We start from the raw sequence: 22,500 nt of genomic DNA on the forward strand, positions 1-22,500 counted from the left end.
CCTGCAGGGCTGAGGAGAGGAGAGGGAGAGAGGAGGGGGAGGGGGGGGGGGGGGGGGGGGGGGGGGGGAGGGGCGATCAGTGACGCAGGCATTTAATGCAAGCCAACAGGCTGACACGCTGCGCTTCCTGGAACCACACCGTGGATCACAGGGCCGTGCTCGCTTTTAATGCAAAATGACAAATCACCTCGCTTTTTGTGCGTGTGTGTGTGTGTGTGTTAATAATTCACCTCGAGTCCATTCACACGACACTTTGACTCCTATGCGGATATGGCTTCTGACAGGCTGCTACATACCATCTCTCTCCCTTCATCCAATCACTGTCTCCCCCACACTGATGTGCCGCTACGAGAACGCGCGCATGTGCACAAGCGTGCGTGTGTGTGTGTGTGTGAGGGAGCTCACATACATACATAGATACATCTGCCTAACATCTGTGTGGGTAAATCTATCCATAAAACTGGGTGTTTGAGTTCATGTGCATGAGTGTGATGACTTTGTGCGTGTGACTGCATACTTGTTGTGTAATGTATCTTTGATTAAATTGCACACACACACACACACACACACACACACACACACACACACACACACACACACACCTGCGCACTCAGTATGTGAATGTGTGTATTTGAGTGCGTGCGACACCTCCTAACTGCACTGCTGTTTGTAGTGACATCAAAGAGTCCTCTTTGTAATGGTGGTAGGGTTTGATCAGTGCTAGGTTTGATCACATGGAACCTTGTAGGGAGGAGGAGGAGAGAGAGAGAGAGAGAGAGAGAGAGAGAGAGAGAGAGAGAGAGAGAGAGAGAGAGAGAGAGAGAGAGGGAGAGAACGAGAGAGAGAGAGAGACCTTTGGTTTGTGACACAGAGAGGTGCAGGGGGTGTGAGGGCCAAGGTTGTCATAGTGGTGAGCCCAGGCGGAGCTGACAGGCACACTGAGTAGAGCAGAGGAGGGGAGGGTAGGGGAGAGGAGAGGAGAGGGGAGAGGAGAGGGAGTCTAACTTCTCTGACTACATGTAAAACAGCAAACTCCTTCTTCCTCAACACCACTTTCAACCACCTACCTGTACTTTAGATCCCACTCTGCAACTCCTACATCACTCAAAGACAGAGAGATCAGCTTTAAAGCTCTCTCTTCCCCTCCTCTCTCTCTCTCTCTCTTTGACAGACTGCAAAGGAGAGGAGTGTGATCTCTCTCTCTCTCTCTGGGGTACAGAGCTGCCATGTACAGCTGTGCAGGGGTTTGATGTGGACAAGAGCTAGAGAGTCCAGGCCTATTGATTTCCTGGTGTGGAGACGGGAGAGGGGGTGACTGCAGGTGTTCACTGTGATGTGAATGGACAGCGTGTGACACTCATTTGTACAGGTAGACTCAAAGTGTGTACCAGCTAAATCTGAGAGATAACCACCCGGGCATTCATTGCCAGCATCCCAGGCAGGCTGAATGAAACCTTCCACAGGAACTGGTTTTCGGCGGCCATGTTTCATCTGTATGTTTGACATTTCTAATTATTTTATGAGGGCCAAGGTAGGGCCGGGCCTTAATTTTCGGGCCTGTTGAGAACTCTAGTTTTCGCCGGCTGCAGCTGCACTAATAACTTTGCGGCGGGCCCGTCTAGAGTTTAAATGGACAGGTATCAGTCAAAAGGGAGACATAAAAGAGGATCGATGATGGGGAAGGATCAACATATGGAATGTCAGAACAGGTTCTGACATATATCCATATACTAATATTGATGACATCAGGGATCACCATATATGGGCTTAATTGCGACAGCACGTCGCATTTACTATAATCCATGATCATCCCTGATGATGTCATAGTGATGTCACGAGACCTGGGCACAATATATGGGGGCTTTCCCCATGTATGGGGATTTCGAGTGACAAAAAGTTAACTTCGGTCGCAATAATACTTTGTCAGCTGACACTGGAATTTTTATTGCTTAGAAAAAACCAAACACCAGATAGAGTCTTTATAGGACGTGAAGAGAGACTGAGGTGTGTGGAGACAGACTAACCTTTTTGCTGCTGTAGCACTGCCGAGGTCTTCTCCCTGAGAGACTGCTGTCCAGACTGTCTGAGTACTCATCACCACCGTCGCTGACACACACACACACACACACACACACACACACACACACACACACACACACACACACACACACACACACACACACACACACACACACACACACACACACACACACACACACACACACACACACACACACACACACACACACACACACACGATAAGCGGTTACTTATTGCAAGGATCCAACTGCTGCAACCCACTCTGGGTCGCAACCATGAGTATCACCCTTGGACAAAAATCCGATGTACTTTTGTATGCTTGGTTTAAGTTGACATTGACAACATCAAGCAAAATATGTGCATTTATTTTTGCCTCCATCACACCCCAACACAAAATCAATGTCCCGCCAAATCAGAGAGAGGGAAATGTAAATAATATGGGTGTAAATGAAGAGAGGGGAAAGCATCAACATGTATGAGAGGTGCTGTGGCCTTCATTAGCCTTGGTTGTGTGACAGATGTGTGTGTGTGTGTGTGTGTGTGTGTGTGTGTGTGTGTGTGTGTGTATGTGAGAGGCGCGGCTGAGTGAAGATGAAACCTCCTGTCCTCTGATGGACATACGGCAAAACGGCTTTCAGATATGTGCGTGCGTAAGTGTGTGTGTGTGTGTGTGTGTCTGTTTGCACAGACAATAGACATGCACATGCAGACGCACACACACTTGCGTCAACACACACGTAGGCTTTTATTGACAGCGACCTTTGACGTGGAGGTGGAAGCCAGTGACATTTGCGCTGGTGGGTTTATTAAGGTGGGCGCATGTGCAACAGAGAGAGAGAGAGAGAGAGAGAGAGAGAGAAATGATATCCAACTAGAATGTGATAGGGCTTGCAGCTAGTTGGGGTTAAGCCTGGGACGTCGGAGGGAAGCACAAAGGGGCAGAGGGAAGAATATGATCACTAATCAGAGCTTCATACCCATGTACAGTACCTACCTTACATGCATACAAGTGTTATGGATGGAAAACCTTTGATGATGGTTTGATGCAACCATCATAGTTAAAACCTGTGAGAAACCCTACCACAATGTGAGGTGTCTTCACTATTACTCAATACACAGTCTTCACGCTTGTTCTTCTCACACACATGTACGTGCACGCACGCACGCAGACAAAGACATCCCCCTCTGACCCATGCACGCACAGCCACGCAAGCAAATATGCATGTCTGCACATGTGTGCCCACATGGCATGCTCTCTATCTCTCTCACACACACACACACACACACACACACAGTACAGTGTACCTGTAGCCAAATTGACATGTACTCAGTGTGTCTCCACCTGTCTACACTGAACATTTGGCCTTCAGCAGTCAGCCAACGGGAGGGGGTGTTAGCCTTGGACATATAACCTCAGGAACTGGCGCTGCACTCTGTCAGATCTGCTGAGTGGACAACACTGCCCGAGACAGCGTTGGCACACCATCGCCACGCTTCAGGGTACGTGTGTGTGTGTGTGTGTGTGTGTGTGTGTGTGTGAGAGAGAGAGGGCTCCCATGTGTGCAGACTGTGCACCCATCCATATCCAGATGCATACTTATATGATACTTATTTTATATATTTGATGGATTTGGTTTGGTAATTCCTATCCTCTGTTCTTATGCCCATTGACGTCATTGAGATCACTCTAACTTGATTAAAGGTAAACTTAAAACTCATTGTGGTTCCAGTAATACCACAATGTGGTTGTGCCATCAGCCGGAGCTAGGATCATGAACCAACACCACCCTCATGATCCTAGCTGCTCCTGCTCTAAAGCCAACACCACCCTCATGATCCTAGCTGCTCTAAAACCAAAACTTTCTGACGTGCTCAAGATGGCAGGCTGCCCTCCAGCAGTTCCCAAATCTGATAGAGGTGAGCCATGGGCAGGGAAGGAAACACCAGGCTTGTCAGCGGACCTTAGTGAGTCGGATAACTGTATTCAGACTCACAATTTATACCTATAGGGTCAGAGGAATGAGAAGAACAATAACAACAAGAAGAAGAAGAGAGAATGTATTTAGCAGACATATCGCTGCAGAAAGAAAGAAAGACACCTGCGAGATGAAAAGGGTAAAGTGCAGAAGGATTTACTGTTCAGACTCAATTGGCAGGTGCCTTTAAACAAGACAATGTCTCAATTTAGGTTGCCCCCCCCCCCCCTCCTCCTCCGCAAATCCTCTTAAGTCCTTCTCTCAGGTACAGGGTGCATTTGACTGCCGCTTATTAGCCACATGGAGAGGTATTAGAGAGGCAGGTCATGGCTGCACCCCAGTCCCTGTTAAAAGGCCTCGTGTGAATACAGCTAGGCTGGATTACATTCTGATGAATTAGTTGGTGTAGAGACAGAGAGAGAGAGAGAGAGAGAGAGAGAGAGAGAGGAAGGGAAATGAATATAGTAGAGGAGCTCTCAAGTGTTTGAAATCGAATCATTTGCGAGCATCACTCAATAAAGGTCTGGCTCGGTGGCTTTTTTGCATAAAACATACATGAAATAATTACTGTCGATGGTTCTTAATTTAGAGGGTGTTAAACAGCTTGTAGACAGCTGGTACCGAGCCGAGTGGGGTCATTCAAAATTTATCTAAGTAAATTAAGGCGAGTAGAGAGAGGAAGAGAGAGGAGGGGTGTGTGTGTGTGTGTGTGTGTGTGTGTGTGTGTGTGTGGGCGCACACACATGAAGAAGGGAAGTGCCTATCCGAGAATCGACACGGCACAAGATAACTGAACTGACAAGGCTTAGGTTGGGATGTGTGTGTGTGTGTGTGTGTGTGTGTGTGTGTGTGTGTGTGTGCATACAGTGTTTGTGCTCGTGGTGTTGCGGGTGGAGTTGGAGGTGCTGGGGGGGCTGCTTGCAGGGGGATCCTTAGTGCTGTCAAGGGGGGGTGGTAGTGAATATGCAAAGGACCGGTAAATTAACCCATTCTGAACGGGCACCCATTTTGGTGTCAGCATCATGTTATGCTTTAGCTATTGAAAAATAGCAGATCTACAAGCTCATATCGCGCCACCGAGGTCTGCTATTTTTGAAAAAAATCGAAGAACGACTGACATTTCTAGAATCTGATCTCAGGTCAGAATGGGTTCATCAGACCAGTGTGTGTCCGGCGGAAACCTCGCATGAATCTGATCTCAGGTCAGAATGGGTTAAATCAAACTGCCAAACTGTCAATTCCAGGGCGGCGTGACTGGTGCATGAAAATGGCATCAGTGGAAAGGCAGCGCTGCATCGGCGCGCCCCGTTATCCCAGGGCTTTTCCTGGCACCGCTTCAACTCTGCGTGTGCAGAGGTGGCTAATTTTGCATGCAAATTTCAGTCAATAAGCTCCGAGCAAGGCGTCCCAGGATATTTCAGAGGATCTGACAGTAGTCTCCCCCCCCCCCCACCCCCCCCCCCCCCACCTGCTCTCACTCTCTCTCACACTATCATTCTCTCTCGCCACACATCTTCCTTTGGCTCTTGAATACCAACTAGACAGATGCTGAAATTCAATCACACATTTGCTTACGCTTTGCATATGCACGTTGTCCCCTCAATGCAGCATAGGCCCTTGCACCCCCCCCCCCCCCACCCCCAAGCAGCCCAGCCCAGTACCTTGCCCCCCATCCCACCACCCCAGCTCCCTTCACCCCAACTAGAGAATAATGAGGCAGCAAGAACAAGATAGTGTGTAGTGTGTGTGTGTGTGTGTGTGTGTGTGTGTGTGTGTGTGTGTGTGTGTGTGTGTGTGTGCGTGCGTGCGTGCGTGCGTGTGTGTGTGTGTCCGTGTGCGTGTGTCCGTGTGCGTGTACTCTGTTACCTATCAGCGCTCATGTCCTCCCACTCGTCCTTAGTGGGGCTGGGGCTTCGGCCTCTCCAGCTGATGGCTTGATTGGGGCCGACTGCTGGGTGGCTGTGCTGGCGCGCTGGACCTCTGAGCCTGGCTGTTCTGAATGTGACCTTGCTGCTAATGGTGCCTCTGGCTCCTGGTGCTGCTCCTCCCCTCGCTGTCCCCAGCACGGCCACTGCTGCAGTGCGCTTCCTATAGAAGTCCCGGGCGGCTCCGAGGATCCCCAGCTCCTGCCTCAGCCTCAGCATCTGCCCGTGGAGCCGGGCCGCCTCCTTCTGTGAGCCGTCCAGCCGGGCCTCCGAAGCCAGGGCCTCGCCGCGGTGCCTCTCCGCCTGGGCGAGGGCCTCGGCCCGGGCCGCCTCCTCGCGGGCCGTCCCCTGGCTGCGCAGGCGCTCCAGGGAGACCTGGAGGTCGCGGTAGTCGCGGGCCAGCCCCTCGTTGGCCTCCAGGAGGTCCTCCTTCTCCTCCCTCAGCCTCTCCGTCTCCTCCTCCAGGGACGTCATCCTCTGCTCCAGCACCTCCATCTGGGACCACAGACACACACACGGAGTTATTTGGGGAATTGTTTATTGTGAATTATCTGGAGCTCTTCATGCCATCAACAACAGAATGGACATCATTTATTTGAACAGGGAAAATGATTGGCGAGTTCCCCTGTTTGACCTGTGTGTGGTAACAACCAACACACCATTATCCTAGCACTTGTGTGTATGTGGTTGTCTGGTTGGCTGAGTCCATTTCAGGGATTAGAACCCCCCCCCCCGCCCCACCCCACCCCAATGGACATCTGACTTGCACACGCCTTTCTCTTTTACCCCAAAAAACCCTGACCCCCCCCCCGTACACACCCCCCCCCCCCCACACACACACACACGCCCCTCGTCACTCGAGTCTTCACTAAACAATGAGCGGGAGCACTTAGTCTCTTTGTTAAGTCTTCGATGGAGACTGTTAAGCGAACAGTGGATGCCTGCTGGCTTCATACCCCCAGGCAATCTGCTTTATTTGTGTCTTGCTCTGCCCTCTGGTAAAGCACGGCACCTTTCAAACAAAATTACATAGTCAAGGCCCCCCCCACCCGTACAAAAAACAGTCCCAACCATGAGGGGGGGGGGGGGGGGGGGGCATGTGTGTACTGTAGGCATACTGTAGATACAGATGGACAGACAACCATCACAGCAGTGACACACAACCCAAGTGGGCGAACGAAGCAAAAAAGAAGAAAATATATACAGTATTTCAATCATCTATTGTTTCTGGGGCATATATTAGCGCCATCTCTCCCCCTCTGCAGGTTATTAGATTCAACACACTGCTTGTCATTCAGTAATAAAGGCGATGACAGTCTCCATTACACCGCCATATGGCTGCTGTTGGCAAGCAGTGCAGTGGCATCATCTGCTGTGAATTATTCCTTAATTCCTCTGCAGAAAAAAGTTCAACTTGCCTGTGTGTCCCTCTGCATACTCTCTCTCCATTGTGTCGCTGTGTGATTGCTTGTTTGCACAATATTGCATTTTTCATGGGAACTCCAGCAGGAGTATATCTCAAAGCCGCATGTTGCGAAATCTGGAATATTATTTATCATTGCTTGTAGCAGTTTGTTTTTGTCACAAAAGCTAAACTGCCTGCCCTGAGGTACATGTTAACATTTGCTAAACTGACTTGTTATGGACTAATTCTGAGAGTGAGGAAATCATTTTAAAACCATTCTTCATATAGAGCACTAGGCGAAACTTGCACACAATTCACCACTTCAAGGCATTGTGCTACAGTTAATACTCTTACCGGGTATTCTTTTATTAGCGATGACAAGGGAGAACGTCAGTGACGACAGTAGTACTGTACCTTTCTTAATGACTGCTCCGTTTGTTCGGCAGGAACACAAGGCTTTTTAGTCATGCTGCTGCTGACCTGGTGCCCCTCTGCCACTTTGTGAAGCAGTTCTGTCCAGGGGAACAAAGCAAATGTCAAGATCAGGCTATTCAATCAATAGGACTATAATAAAGAGGACACATTAGCTCAATTAACAATTATTAAGGGCAAATTTCCTGTCTATTGTGCTGCCAGTTCTTTTCAAAGCATTACCTAGCCAATTCTAATGGTTATTTTTTTTTCCTTTCCATTTAAAAATCACCATTTATAATCACATCAAGTAATTACAAGCCAGTAATTGATTCAGTGTTGATTCAGTTGATTCAAAAGCACAGCATGAATTTTAGAAACGGCATGTGGCCGTCCCCTGAGGATCTTAAACAAACCCTGCAATGTCTTCCAGTCCCCTGTGAACCCTCCAGTTGCACTTTGTGAAACACCATTTCTCCAGGGAAAAGTTGATCTCTACAGAGTAGACTGCACTAGTGTGCAGCCTTAATAGTTGTGACAAGATAAATCCACATAACGAAACCAAGCAAATGAGAAAACATGCAGGTTTGATACACATGACAATGTGTGAACGCATGCATGCACGCACGCGCATACCCACACACAGAGGTCTCTGTGTCACGACATGTCTGCAGAAGAGGAAATACTTTTCCAGCTCAACCAAACAATACCAAAAAGTTTCCACCTCTCGTTCCGGCAAGTTAAACTTTCAAGGCAGTATACAGGCAAACTAATTTGTGGAACGAGGCTGGAAGCATTAAAGATTGAGCCCCCTGACTCTTCAGGTCAGTTGACCTTTTGGATGGAGTAGCAGAAGAAAGGAGAGAGTGAGAGAGAGAGAGAGAGAGAGAGAGAGAGCGTGGAAGGCGAGCATTAAGAAAAAGCGAGAGAGGAATACACACTGCAGAGCTCCTACTCTCTCTCCCTCTCTTCCGCTTTTTTGCATCTGACAACTTTGCCTAGGGAAGTTTGTTACTCTGAATTAGCCCTCTCTTTTGTCTTCCCGGGAGTTGTCACGTCCAATCATGCAGAGCGCCAAACAGGACAGGAGGGCTGCCTGCGTCGGCTGGGTACATAACCAGAGAGAAGAGACAATTATCCATCCTGGCCCCAACGCTGGGTGGCTGGGGAGTTGGGCACCTCGGCAGCACTACCTTGATGAGGATGCTGGTGGTGGCTCCCCAGTCACTCTCTACTGCCAAAGGAGGAGGGAGGGTCCCGGGCCGGCTCTGTGTGGCATACATTAACGTCGCTCTCGCATCTCCTCAACGGGCCGCAGCACAAAGGGCCACGATCCTTTCATCTGCTGCCTTTCGTTAGCGCAATCCTGACGGGGCCTTTCCAACCTTGCCTCCCCTTTCATCAGGGTCTGGGGAGGGGGTGGGTTGAAACGTCAGGGGCCACTTGTGTAATAATGGCTGTTTTGTGGAGAACACGTTTTCTTCCTGACTCTGTTGTTATTAGCCTCGGAAACCCAGACGTTTTTATTTCCAGGGAGGAAAAAAAAGTCTGGGTCTGAGTTCACTTCAATTCGGCATAGAGTAGCGCAAACATTGCTCACTCTCTGCTGATTTCTGATCGTCTGCACCTTTGTAAAATTGACATACACACGCACACATGTACACACACATGCTCCTCTCTCTCTCTGTCGCTCTAAGTAATTAGTCTCATGTCGCGCAGCTGCGCATAGTTTCTCCCGGTGGATCCTGCCGGGAGCTGCCTATGCCATAAAAAGCATAGGTGAGTTCCAGGCTAGTTGTTATTGACGGCCAGAGGTTAGGTGTCTTGATTTACGAGGTGAAAATATTTTGCGTATAAAGCAAACCCTAATGTGTATGAGTGCAGTATGACCGTCTTATTTCTATGACCTACTTTTACAGCATTTGTCGAAACATTTTCTATTAAGGGACAATCACTCAGCATTGAACCTCGACAATGAGCATGTCCACAATATTAGTGTTTGTGTGACAGGATTCCGCACTAAATCTCCCCTTTTCAAGGGAGTCTATTTCGATGCATTCCTGATTATGCATTGATTGTCATTGGGAGGAGCATTCACCATTTTAATTAGTGCCATCCTTTAAAGCAGGGCCACGAGTAAATTAAAGTGATATGGGACAGATTTGTTATTGAGCTGGTTAATTAAGGCCACTGCTTGTGCTGGTCAGTGTCTGACAATAAAATGCAGATTGGATTTGAGAAAACCAATGCGCCTTACATCATTGGGGATGACACTTGCGAGACGAGATAGATGCAGTTTGATCTCCTGGTCAATTTACCAACGAGTTGATTAAGTCTTAATTGAGTTGTCCTGTTAATTCTCATAAGGAAACGCCTGACGAACACAAATGTGGCCTAGAGGTAAAGAGGCACAGACAAGGTGCTGTTTATACATGTTTAATATGCAGGCTTGAAAACATCACAGGTACAGCATCCTCTACTTTCTGCCTCACTTTTCTAGGCCTCAGGCTAAACCCTGAGGTGGCGAATGGAGACAGTAATAGAGAAATCAACAACTACAAACATTATAAAAGAATAGAAATAAAATAAAATAAAATTGTACCATTTATTTTATTATCTGATGTCTTGCATTGTATTGTATTTATTTCTTTTTTCTGTCTCTTCCCCACACGCTTTTGTAACCCATTTTTCACCCAGCGACAATTGCCTAAGGCCCTAATCTGTAATCCTGGGCGCTACTTTCTCTCCGACAGCCTGGGGAGAGCCCCGAACTGAGCTCATGCTTCCTTCAATGCATGAGGAGTGAGCAGGCCGCTTCTTATCACCTGACAGTATAGTATTATATTGAATTTCTATGGATATGAGTCTACAAATAAAGATTTTAATTAAAAACTGTTCATTGGCCTCATGAAAGTGTGCCTCATGAAAACATTGTAATTACCTGTATAAACTGTAATTACAACAATATAAATACAAGATGTACAAATACTAATTATACAGTATAACAAAAACAATACCATGCTTGCGAGTTGCGACACAGTTGAATACACTCGAATAATGACATTTTGAACAATTCATTTTACCAAATTAATTTTAGGTAAAGTGAGTTTAACCAGCAGAGAGATGGAACATAAATTATCACCTGGTGATTCATATAGGCCTAGTTAATCACAAAACACTAATGACAGTGACACGAATATTCATAATGCGTATGATTTGTTGATTAATTTCATATCACACATCTTCCTGTAAATCAACTTGGTTGAGGTTAGGCATAGGCAACATGTTTGTTTCGTTTGAATTAAGGTCAGGGAAAGTAATTATATATATATATTGTGATTTGTACTGTATGCATTGGTTTAATAGTTAGTTTCATGTCAAAGCACTGCCTGCTTGAGTCTGCCTAGTCCATATGTGAATCACACAAGAATAAAAAGGGTCACTAGTGTGGCAAAGTCCTGTTAAGAGCAACACAACTCAAGAACAATAATACAAAGAAATGCAAGTGGGGAATTTGAGAGTTACATTTACACGGTATGAACGCTAGAAACTGTATGGTGTCATGGAGGGGGGGGGGGGGGGGGGTTGGGGGTAGACTCACCTTGGTGTTCGTTCTGAAGACACAGGCGGAGTTCCTTCACTGTGGCTCTGTCCATAGCAGCCTGAACACGAAGCACGTCCAACTCCTCCTCCAAATTGGCCCTGCGCACGCACACACGCACACACATACACACATACACACACACACACACACACACACACACACACACACACACACACTTTGTAAAGCACATTTCAATAACAAGGTATCACAACAAGTTAGAATATGGATAGGAGGACGAACGATATACTGTATAAGGATTACATTTCTTTGGTTACAATTTACAATTTAGGCATTTAGCAGACGCTCTTAATCCAGAGCGATTTACAATAAGCAAGGTGGCATAAGCATGGTTCATGGTTGTGTGTACACTGTACAGTATGTTGCCGTTTGTAGAGAACAATGGCATTAAGCTTGTTTTTTTGTGTGTCTAATCCACGTTTTTGAAGTTTTTGAAGAAATTACCAATAAAGTATTCTCTCTATCTAAGTAACACTGAAGCCATCATTGTGGGAGAAACCGCCTAATTAAAATGATTTTTAATTAATCTGAAAATCAATGTGACAAGCAACACGAAACACCCAGGTAGAGAAGTACGTGTACGTGTGTGTGTGTGTGTGTGTGTGTGTGTGTGTGTGTGTGTGTGTGTGTGAGCGCGCGCACGCGCACACGTGTGTATACTGTATGCCTGCGTATCGCAACAGAAAAACGTGAAGCCCAATTACCTTCCTGCAATTAGCTTGATGCCTGTTAAAGGCTAATTATGAGGGGAAGAAAGGAACCATGCTCGAGACTTTGCACTTTCAAGTTATTATTAGGACCCCAAAAGAAGTCTTCCGAGGATACGCCAAGGCCCCTCCGAGACGGCCCTGCACCTGAAACACACACACACACCTAGCTCCGCTCCCCTCCCCTCTGCTCCACTGAAACTACATGCTACAGTGGCATTCTCCCTCAGTTAACCCATTTAGACCTGAGGCCGATTAAAAACAAAAGGCCTTCTAAATCAAACTGGTTTTCAGGGGAGAAAATAATAAATAAAAAATGCAGAGGGGCGTCGCTCCAAATGTAGTGACGTCAGTGTTTTCCGCTGTGACAGGGGGGTGGGGAGGCCGGCACATAGGTTAGTGAACCAATAAGAAGTCAGCGTCGGTTTCCAGCGCTAGTTCGTTCTGCCACCATGACCAGAAAAGCACAGGGCTCTTTCAGGCTATACACCTGATTGAGGTGTAGTACTGGTGTACTGTACTGTACTGTACTGTATGTGGTTCATATACTGTATGTGTTTCATATACTGTATGTGGTTCAGTATACTGTATGTGGTTCATATACTGTATGTGGTTCAGTATACTGTATGTGGTTCATATACTGTATGTGGTTCAGTATGAGTATACTGTATGTGGTTCATAGACTGTATATGCACTGTAACCAGAGTTGCGTTATGTGGCCAGAAGAAACCATCCCATAAATAATATGGTTTAATTCTCAGTTGATTCCTCCTTTGGACCTCATCAGAGCATGACAGTGTTAAGCGTGATTTATACTTAGTTGCGCCCCAGGGTTGCATAGTGAAAAGAGCATAATACAATGACAACCAAGTATAAATCTGTGGCTATACAATCGTCAGTCGCACGCTGCTGGCTGCTCTTAGCCACATGTAAATCGTTATTCAAACATTCAGTGATCGTCTTCTGTTGAGAGTATAGTGAACTTCGTCTTTGATGTCTTTGCTACATCAACCGTGACATGCTTTTCCTTCCATACATGTGCCAATAAATGTGGGGAAAGGTTATGGTCAATGCAGAGGGTGGGAAAAGTAATTAGCTTCAGAGCCCCCGCGGTCTGGTGGAGCCTTGGCCTAATGGCTGACCGCAGCTCAAATAAGTACACAAATGACCGTCCCCGGAGGAGAGTGAGGAGGCAGATGGATATGTGTCCCTCGTCTATAGATTTTCCTCTATAAATGAACTCCAGTCGATGAGGCACAGCGCTGCCTCACATATCCCGGGTTGTTAATGGGACAAACGAGCTGAAATATGCCGGGTGTGGAGGGAGCCCACTCCAGCTAATGTTTCTCTTTTATGCCTTTTCGGATGCGGACGGTATCGACGGCAAACCAAAGTTCATATGCACCGCGCTCCATTTTGTTGAAGGATAAGCGTCCGGACTTTCAATGAGAGCGGGGATTGGATTGCAGATGGGGTTTCTTGGCCAGGGACATTTCGCTTCCCATCATAACACTCTGGAGATGGAGGACTGGGCCGGAGGCTCATTAAGCAACACCCAATACATTTATTGTGTGTGTGTGTCCCAATCTGCCATAGATGCAGAATTAATAAGGCTGGACATATTATGGAAATGAGAGTAGAACAAGTTCCCCCATATATCCATTATATCCAAGGTATTTTATTTTCCTTTTAAATTGCCTTTTCTGTTTTCAAATTCTCCAAAATGACAAGCTGCAGAGTACAACACAACATAATTAAAACAATAAATTAAATTGATCAAATAAATAAAAATATCCAATGTGTGTTTACACCCCATAGCTTTCGCCTATATCTGAATTTTAAGCACTTCCATTTTCGATGGAAGACAAAGATTCCCCTAACACAAACAAACGTAAGCTCAGTAAACCACAAGCACATCAGTGGAGTGTTGATGGGTGAACGATAGCATCAAGTCTCCTTCTGTCTCTCTCACTCTGCGGAGAAGCAGCGCCTAGGCCTCCTTAGACCCAAACTATTGTTCAATTAAAACTAGATGCAGCATCGACTCCTATTTTTTGTTGTTGTTTTTTTGTCAACTGGGTATAATTGTTTTCTGAGATGGTGCCAACACCTCCCACTCACTCCCATCACTTTCTCTCGAAATCTCCCCTCTTCTCACACTTTAGAGCCTTCAATGTATTGTGCGAATACATCATTTTGAATAACAGATGTTTATCTGCAGTCTATTTTGTTCCCAGGGGGAGCAACAACCGGGAAGGGGATGATGAGAAGTTGAGGCAGGCGTCGCAGTTGGGGTGGTGGGTTTGCTTGAGTCATCCCCACATGAAGAACTAACCAAGAAAATCTAGTCTGTTAAGCGTTTTATCACACTTCATCATAATGCTTAGAGAGAATACCCTGTAACCAGAAAGCCATATAGGTCTGTTCCCCGTGAGAGCCTGAATGTGTCCATCCACAGCATCCCATTGACATTGAGGAAGACCACAGCACAAACTGCTACGTGCACACTTGTCAAGTGGTATGCCATTTAATTTGATCTGCCTCTACAATCAAACAAATACAGTATATGTCCCATTTGGCCTACTTATATCCTGAACACAGGCTGCAATGAGAAAAATGGTCCAAATATATGGATTGACCGGCGGGAGTTACCACAATGAGAAGGCATGAGACAAGCTAAATGTATTTCACCATAAAAAAGACAGTGACTGACAGAGATCTCCATATATGCCCTCACCCCTCATCAGTTGGATCACTGGTGCAACGTAGCTGTGAGGGTTCACAACAACCCACAAAACACACTGTGGGGGATTTGTGGCTGGGTACACACAGTGTACAGTACAGTGTGTATGACAGTGGGTATCTTCAACTTCAAGGATACTATTGATCTCAGTGGGACCACATGGTTACATCATAATTAAAAATAAAATTGCCTTTGGAGTCAAGCCCAGTTGATGACTTAAGCACGAGGGTTGTAATGCCCAGCTGCAGGGGTCAATGGGTCGTAATCAAGGGGCTGTACTCAGACAGGGGTCAAATTCAGACAGACATACACACAAAGTCACTTAATGGAGGCGGTTGGCACCGCTCAATAATCATACTAATACATAACCTGTGCTTCAAGTCAAATGAAATAATGGTTTCTCTCCATGGCCGAGCATTAATAAAACCGGTATCACTTCACCGGAGGTAAGCTCAAGCTGAGCACTCAACAGGCATCAAAGCCAAAGATTTTTTGGGGGCATAATCCAAACTAAAGACAGCAGCCAGGTGTGCAATGCTTGGTAATGATGCAGTCTGTGATATAAGTTTGACTTGCATCACTCTGTTGGCCTGTTTGTTAAACCACACTTTCTCCTCTGTCTTTCTCCTACATTGCTGGACCTCCAGGCCCTCAGCCATCCACACTCTGCATCATTGGATCTCCACTCTTCCCTGCTTGGGCTCCAGTGAAGGCAGCTTACATCACCAAAAGCGCCAAACATCCATCCTACCTCCATCCACGTCCACAAGGGTGTAAAAACACCACAAAACTGTTTTGCTTTCATGCACTGTTCTGCATTTCCTTTCAGATATTCAGTGTCTTGCTTGGTACAAAAAACATAGGAAAAACAGGGAATAGACAATATAGAGAAAGAAAGAAAAAGTAAACAAAGACTTCTGGCATTTTTGTGGCTGGGGAAGAGACTTTTTTTGTTTAGTTTCCTCTTGCAGGGGAGGAGGTGGCTGGGAGACGTACACTTAGATATGATTCGATTCAGGCGGGACATTTTGCTAGTTAAGCCCTAGCTTTAGGGCTGTTGAGTCAGGGGTGGAGTCTGGGAGAATAAAGCACTATAGTCAGTAAAACAGGACTGTTGTTGTTCGAACCCTTTTTTTTTATCCAGGGAAATTTGACTAAACATGGACGCTTGTTTACAGCAATTCACATTACACAGCTGCCCACTGAAGACCTCCACAACAGGGGTGGGGGTAGGTGGGGTTAGGTACCTTGCTTGAGGGCACTTGGTATGGTAGTTGTTGAGACTGCAGAGTAGTTCTCATTCACTTTTCCCTTCCTAGATTTCCCCAGGTGGGAAAAGGGGTTTGAAGTCACAAGCCCGCGTCTCTAACCTCTAGGCTACTGCAATTCCAAGCGGAGTTCATACAGAGCTGTGTGTACCTGCAGGCAGCTACAGCAGAGACAATAGAGAGTGATTTTAGAAGCACATCCAGCCCTTACTGTAAAAAGGGCCTCCGTGTACAGGAAATATATGTATTTAAAATAGTCTAGAATGCACAATAAGGTCCATCCTTTTCAATTGATGGTGCTAGGCCTGATGAAATTAAATGTACAACTTAAGAAAATTTGTAATACAATAAATCATTGTCTTGGTGTAAGTAATCAACTGGGGAAGTTTCATGGTGATAACTATAGAGCACCGAAGTCTGACTATCGGCAGAGGGCGCAAATCCACGGGTTCATGTACTTTTTATTTGCATTGTAATCCCCATAGTGGGATTTTAGATCGCCTCAAGGACTGTGTTTGAAAAATAAACAAATCATCCAGGCCGTTTCACTCATATGGATATGAAGAATCAACTGACTAAGAGAAAACGCTATTGTTACTGCTACTGAATTAGTTACCTTTTCGCTAGCCTCGATACCCAGGCTTTCATTTCGTCTGCGCGAAAGATGAAAGCCTGGAAAAAGCCGTGGGCTGAACCAGTCTAAAAGTGGGAGTCAACCCTTCCGGGTGGGCGTCGCTCTAAATGATGTGACGTAGCGCTGCACTAGGGGGGAGAGGAGGGGCCGGGGGTGACGGACAGATCGATGAGATCCAATCAGGGTGCGCGCATTTCTGAGGCGCGACCCGCCCCTCTAGACCAGAAATGTCTCTGCTTAGGTCAGGCTACCTTTTCGCTAGAAACAGACTGTATCATAATGAGTGACTGACTGTCGCAAACGATACAGAGACAGCTTGTTTATTTTTGGACCACAATGCTTATTTGAAACGATTTTAAGATGACCCCATGTTATTCTCCATATAGAAATTACTTCCGTGAACCAGACAGAACCAGGGGGGGATGAGCGAGTGACTCGGCGCTCTATTAATTACATTTTTACCTATTCACCAATCCCGTACAGGCCTACTGTATAGGTGAAAGTTACAAAATGAAATACATGAAAAAGATACTCCTGTGGAAGGGTTATCATATATAAATCTAATATAGGTATGGTTTTGCACACTCAATTCATAATTAACGTTCCAATTTTGGAGCTCTGGCTCATGGACTAATAACTTAAAAGAACTGAACCGGTGGAAAGCGGGCCAGAAAGACTAAGAATTATCAGCAATTTCAGCATAATGCAATGCACTTTTGAACAACCTTTTGCTGGTATGTTATGAAGACCCTGTTGCTTTAAAATAGCACCATTTATTATGTACTTCATCCCTCTATGAGACTAGAGCAATGGCTTGATGGTGCACAGAAGCTTGCATTGTAATTACAAACCAAGTGTAAAGTGGGATTTTTGTATACAATAATTATTTTACAAAATAATGAAGGGTCCACTTTGGTGGTCTAATTTCTAAGCATACATAAAATAGTATGTGTGCATGTGTGCTATGTGTGGGTGCAGCCTGCGCGTGCTTGCAGTGTGTAGTACACAAAACTGTCCCTCCTCTATCTAACCCTCAAGTCCGGGGGGCAAAAAGAGACTCATTACTTTTAGCGAATTGAGATGAAAAGAAAAGAAATAGCAGCATGCAAGGAAATAAGTGTAAACTTGATTAAACTTCATTAGAGTCAATGTCGGCTACTGGGAGAGAGGAGGTGGTGGGCCCCTTCCATAATGGTCACTCTCAGCAGAGGAGCGTTCACTGCTGCCACTATACAACCTCAAATCATCCCCCTCCTTCGAGTAGTAATGGCTGGCTAATGTATGCTTTGATGTCATGTGTGTAGCCTCTTAAATTCTGTCTGTGTGTGTGTGTGTGTGTGTGTGTGTGTGTGTGTGTGTGTGTGTGTGTGTGTGTGTGTGTGTGTGTGTGTGTGTGTGCGCGCGCGCGCGTGCGTGTGAGGGGGGGGGGGGGGGGGGGCGGTGTATTTGCTATGTGTTTATTCTGTTTATGGAGCCTAAATAATCCCTGCCTCTTTTTTTTTCTCTCCCACCAACAGGCCTTTAACAACAATTAACAGGCACATGGAGTGCAGCAGACAGATGCATAATGAGCCAGATAAAATGATCCCACGGCGAATCAACATTCCGCGCCTGCCCGCCCACCCTGCCCTGCACTTGCTCGTCCACGTCCAGCTAGTTACAGCCAGCCAGTTACAGCCAGGAGGAGATCTCAGTCAGAATGCAGTGCTGCTGAATCTCCACTCAGTAGCATGGTCTGCCCTTTCAATCCACTTCATTCCAACCGTTGTACCTCTGGGGTGTGTAATGTTGGTGCTGAGTGGGATGTGTGGGGAGATGTAGATTGCCACATCTCTTTCACACGATCTTTTAATGTCTCGAGCAGGATCATGTATTTCTTAGTTACTTGGGGAATATACTCTTACTTCTCAACTGTACTTCTAAATCACATCTGGCGAAGAAGTAAGATCGTCACAAAAGTTCAAGCATGTTGTCCCTCATGGGTGCTGTTTTTCCTTTTTGTTGTCTTTAACGGTTTTACTGCTTGTGACGGAACACCATAAGGGACTGTATTTACCTTCCGCTTCTGGCGGAATGCTCCATCAGATTAGCGTTATTATTGAGATCAAACTGGATCGCTGAGGCCCAGGCCGTAGCGTAACGGTCTGGGCACCGGACTGGTGATCCAGTCGCGGTGTGCCGCGGGTTCGACTCCCGAACCCGACACGGCCTTTACCGCATGTCATCCCCCCATCTCTCTCCCGTTTCCTGTCAGCCTACTATCTGTCCCTTAAAAAATCAATAAAAGGCGTAAGCCGCAAAAAAAATATCTTAAAAAAAAAAAAAAACTGGATCGCTGATTTCAATTCATTGTTATTTTGGCTTGGCCTTTCCTTCTTTAGCGATCCTTGATCGGGTTGCGCAACCACGCTGCCGTCCGCATCCCATTATACAGGCTGACTAAAAAGCGAAAAATCTACGGAGCTCTCCGTGGTTTGGATAAAAGGCGCGGTGTCTTTTCTGATTATCCGGTGGTCTAGATGGAAACATTGGCGCTTTCTAGAGCAAGGATGGCTATAGTTTAGCTCGCTAGCATTGATGCAATTTAATTTACGCCCACAACATCCGTTCTGTCCTATGTGTTCACCCTCTAAATCGCCCCCACAGCCCTCGGCAGTCTGAGGTTGGATTTGCGTCCAGTAGGTGATTCACTGCCAAGGACGACTTTCCGGACTATAAGCCGTGGCTTTTTACCCATGATTTGAACCCTGCGGCTTATACAATGGTGCGGCTAATCTATGGATTTTTACAGCTAACGCAGAGCCATCTCAGGCTCTGAGCTAACGTAGCTGCGGCTTATAGTCCGGTGCGGCTTATAGTCCGGTGCGGCTTGTATATGGGATTTTCCCTAAATTTGGCTGGTGCGGCTTATATTCAGGTGCGGCTTATAGTCCGGAAATTACGGTAGTCAACTCGAAGTACTGGAAAAATAAGAACATAAATTTCCCGTTTCCCTTTGCCGTTGGTCATTCGTTTTGCACCCTAAGCCCCTTGCAGCGTCTCATTACATTGACTTCTTAGAACATGACAATATGTAGATTTAAAGTTAGAAATGTCTTTGCTTGAGAGCCAATGGGCATTGGGCACCTATGAGTTTTGGGCACAATTTAGAGTTTTGCATAAAGCTGCAGGCACATTTCAATTGAAGCAATCATTTCTACACCTCATTTTGTGTTGCCTAGAGCAAAACCACATCATTCAACTTCCATTCACTTGCATTCACTGACTTCAAATTTCGCACCACCTCAAACCCAACTCTAGAGGAAAGGTCATAGGGTCACCAAAATCAGTTGGGTTCATCCTCTGGGAAGCATGAAGGTTCACAGCAAATTCAATGGCAACCCATCAAAGCCAAACAACAAACGTCGCCATCCCTGCAGAAGTCCTGCTCCTCGTGGAGCTGAATATTACACATTAACTGCACGTAGACCTAACCCTACAAGAATGACAGGACAAACAATTAAGTGGAGCATCTATTTTGGTAACACAGCTAAAGAACTAACCCTGCTAACTGATTCATAGTTTCCACAACTTCCACTGATAAGCCCTTTTGCATCCACCAGTGTTTCAGAAGGAGCCACTGGGAGGGAGCATGGAAACAACAACTAGAAGCTAGAAGAAACAGCACCAGTTTCACCTTCAGGTGCAACCTCTTGCTCTGCTGGGGGTTATAGAAGAGGTGGTAGTGGTAGTGGGTGGTGGGGTGGGTTGGGAGGGCAGATAACTTGCTCTGCACACCGCAGGGACTCACTCAGAGAGTTTATCCAGACATATTCATTCTTGGAAAACGGTCATTTGGGCCTGAACACGGTGTTTATAAGGGCTGTTATGCCGTTTCTTCTTTATAGAGGTTGGGATGGGGCATCTGTGCAGTCTCATGACAGTGTGTGTGTGTGTGTGTGTGTGTGTGTGTGTGTGTGTGTGTGTGTGTGTGTGTGTGTGTGTGTGTGTATGTGTGCACACACATATGAACTAGAGGTAAAGAGACAATGAAAATAAGGAGAGAGAGCTTCCTTCTAGGCCTGCCCCTGGCTGGTTTTAAAGCCCGGTTAAGAGGCCATTTATTGGGCCCCAAAAATCCTCAGCCTCCAGGAGGTAATTAGCCATTAGCGGATCATTGCTAACGCTTATCGAGCGCAACCTTCACAAGTGCAATCATCTTAATACGGTCAGTGGAATGGCAACTGACTGACGCTCTTTCAGAGTTTTCTCCGATGAGGCTGGGCTGCAGGGTTTGTTGTTGCAATAACACGGCCCCCCTCCGTTACTGCTTAATTGTAGGCTATCGACAGTCATTTACATAGCTGGGTTATTTGAGTTAAGGCTGCTTGATAAAGCCGCCCGTGCCTATTTGCATAGTGCGTGAGGCTAACTCTATCCACCCTGCCCACACTACTGTGACATCACTGAGGATGGAGGATGGAGGGGAAAGGAGAGATGGATAGTGTGCTTCTGCTTGGTTTATCACACTGAGCCGCTTAATGGTCGCAAGGGCTGAGGCCAAAGGGCCAGATCAAAGAGATGGTGTGTGTGTGTGTGTGTGTGTGTGTGCGTGCGTGCCCTGGGAGACGTTTTCCCCCCTTTCTCTAAAGCACGAGTTTAGAGACCTCAGCCAAGTTTACTTTGCACAAGCCGGCCCGGTGGGTAAGGAGGGGGCCCTGAAGGTGGGAGGAGTGGGTAGAGGTTGGGGTAGTTTAGGAGGTTGGGGGGGTGGAGGCGCTGAAGGGGATCTACACTAACCCCCTAGGACAAGCTGGTTGCACGAGGCCAGTCAGAGAGAGGGGGGGAGGTCAGGTGTCTGGTGGGTCAGCCACTCTTTGTCCCTTGTGGGTTCCATTGCGGCTCAGTTCCAAGGACCTTGTGTGCTCGTGTGTGTGCGTGCGTACGTGCGTGCGTACGTGCATGCGTGCGTGCGTGCTAGCCTCTCACCCCTATACTCCACTCACCACCAGACTGCAGTATGTGTTGCATTCCAGCCCCGGCCGGCCAGGGACAGGCAGTACGGACGGACATCCCCTAACAGGCCGTGTCGGCCGGCGGTGCCAGGGCTGCTAGCCTGTAATTAGCTCGGACAGCTCAGGCTTGGAGAGAGGCAGCCAGGCTACATCATAATGAGCTCAGCTGGGATTAGGAGGACAGGGCAGTAAGGGGGGGATGGAGGTTGCGGTGATGTAGGAGGAAGGAGGAAGGGGAGTACCAGAGTCTTGGCCCCAGTCTCCTGCAGCATCACAGAAGGGCCAGAGGGGCTGAGGTAGTTGGGAGTGTGGGGGTTGTGGAGGTGGAAGGGGAGAGGATGTGAAGAGAGATGATGGGAGGGGGGGAGAGGAGACTAGAGGAGAGGAAAGGAGCTCTAGGCTAAGGGTAGTAGTGTAGCTTATTGGAGGGCCAATGGTGGTGAGAGAGTAAAGTTAGTGATGGGTTTCAAGGCCCTCTTCTTTCTGAGAGAGAGGGAACAAGAGAACTAGGGAGGGGGAAGGAGAGTGAGAGAGAGAGAGAGATACAAAGAGAAAGATGGACAAAGCTAGAATGAGTGTGAGACAGAGTGTGGTGCCAAGACACAGAGAAATGTAGATATTTAATGAAGTGCCCCTCTCACGGAAGCTGTAATTAACACAGTATAGCCCAACTCCAGGTTGCCACTTTGGGCTGTTAACAAGACTATCACAGCTGCCATACACTCGCACTATGCCCTCGGTGACACTAACCTCAAGACACTATCGCCTGCAGCAT

General features: G+C 46.8%; 1 protein-coding gene across 1 annotated transcript in view; it reads right to left on the minus strand.

Moving 5' to 3' along the window:
* cntln (centlein, centrosomal protein) overlaps positions 1–22,500 on the minus strand; it is a 151,736-nt gene that overhangs the window by 62,846 nt on the left and 66,390 nt on the right. The window contains exons 13-17 of the mRNA XM_083764538.1: positions 11,359–11,459; positions 7,761–7,858; positions 5,883–6,436; positions 2,025–2,106; positions 1–9 (exon numbers count right to left, since the gene is read on the minus strand). The exon at positions 1–9 is cut by the window's left edge and continues 67 nt beyond it. Coding sequence (XP_083620664.1) covers positions 1–9; positions 2,025–2,106; positions 5,883–6,436; positions 7,761–7,858; positions 11,359–11,459 — 844 coding nt within the window. The remainder of the gene's footprint in view (positions 10–2,024; positions 2,107–5,882; positions 6,437–7,760; positions 7,859–11,358; positions 11,460–22,500) is intronic.

The sequence above is a fragment of the Protomyctophum parallelum genome (assembly GCF_964188405.1).
Source record: "Protomyctophum parallelum genome assembly, chromosome: 5".
NCBI lineage: Eukaryota > Metazoa > Chordata > Actinopteri > Myctophiformes > Myctophidae > Protomyctophum > Protomyctophum parallelum.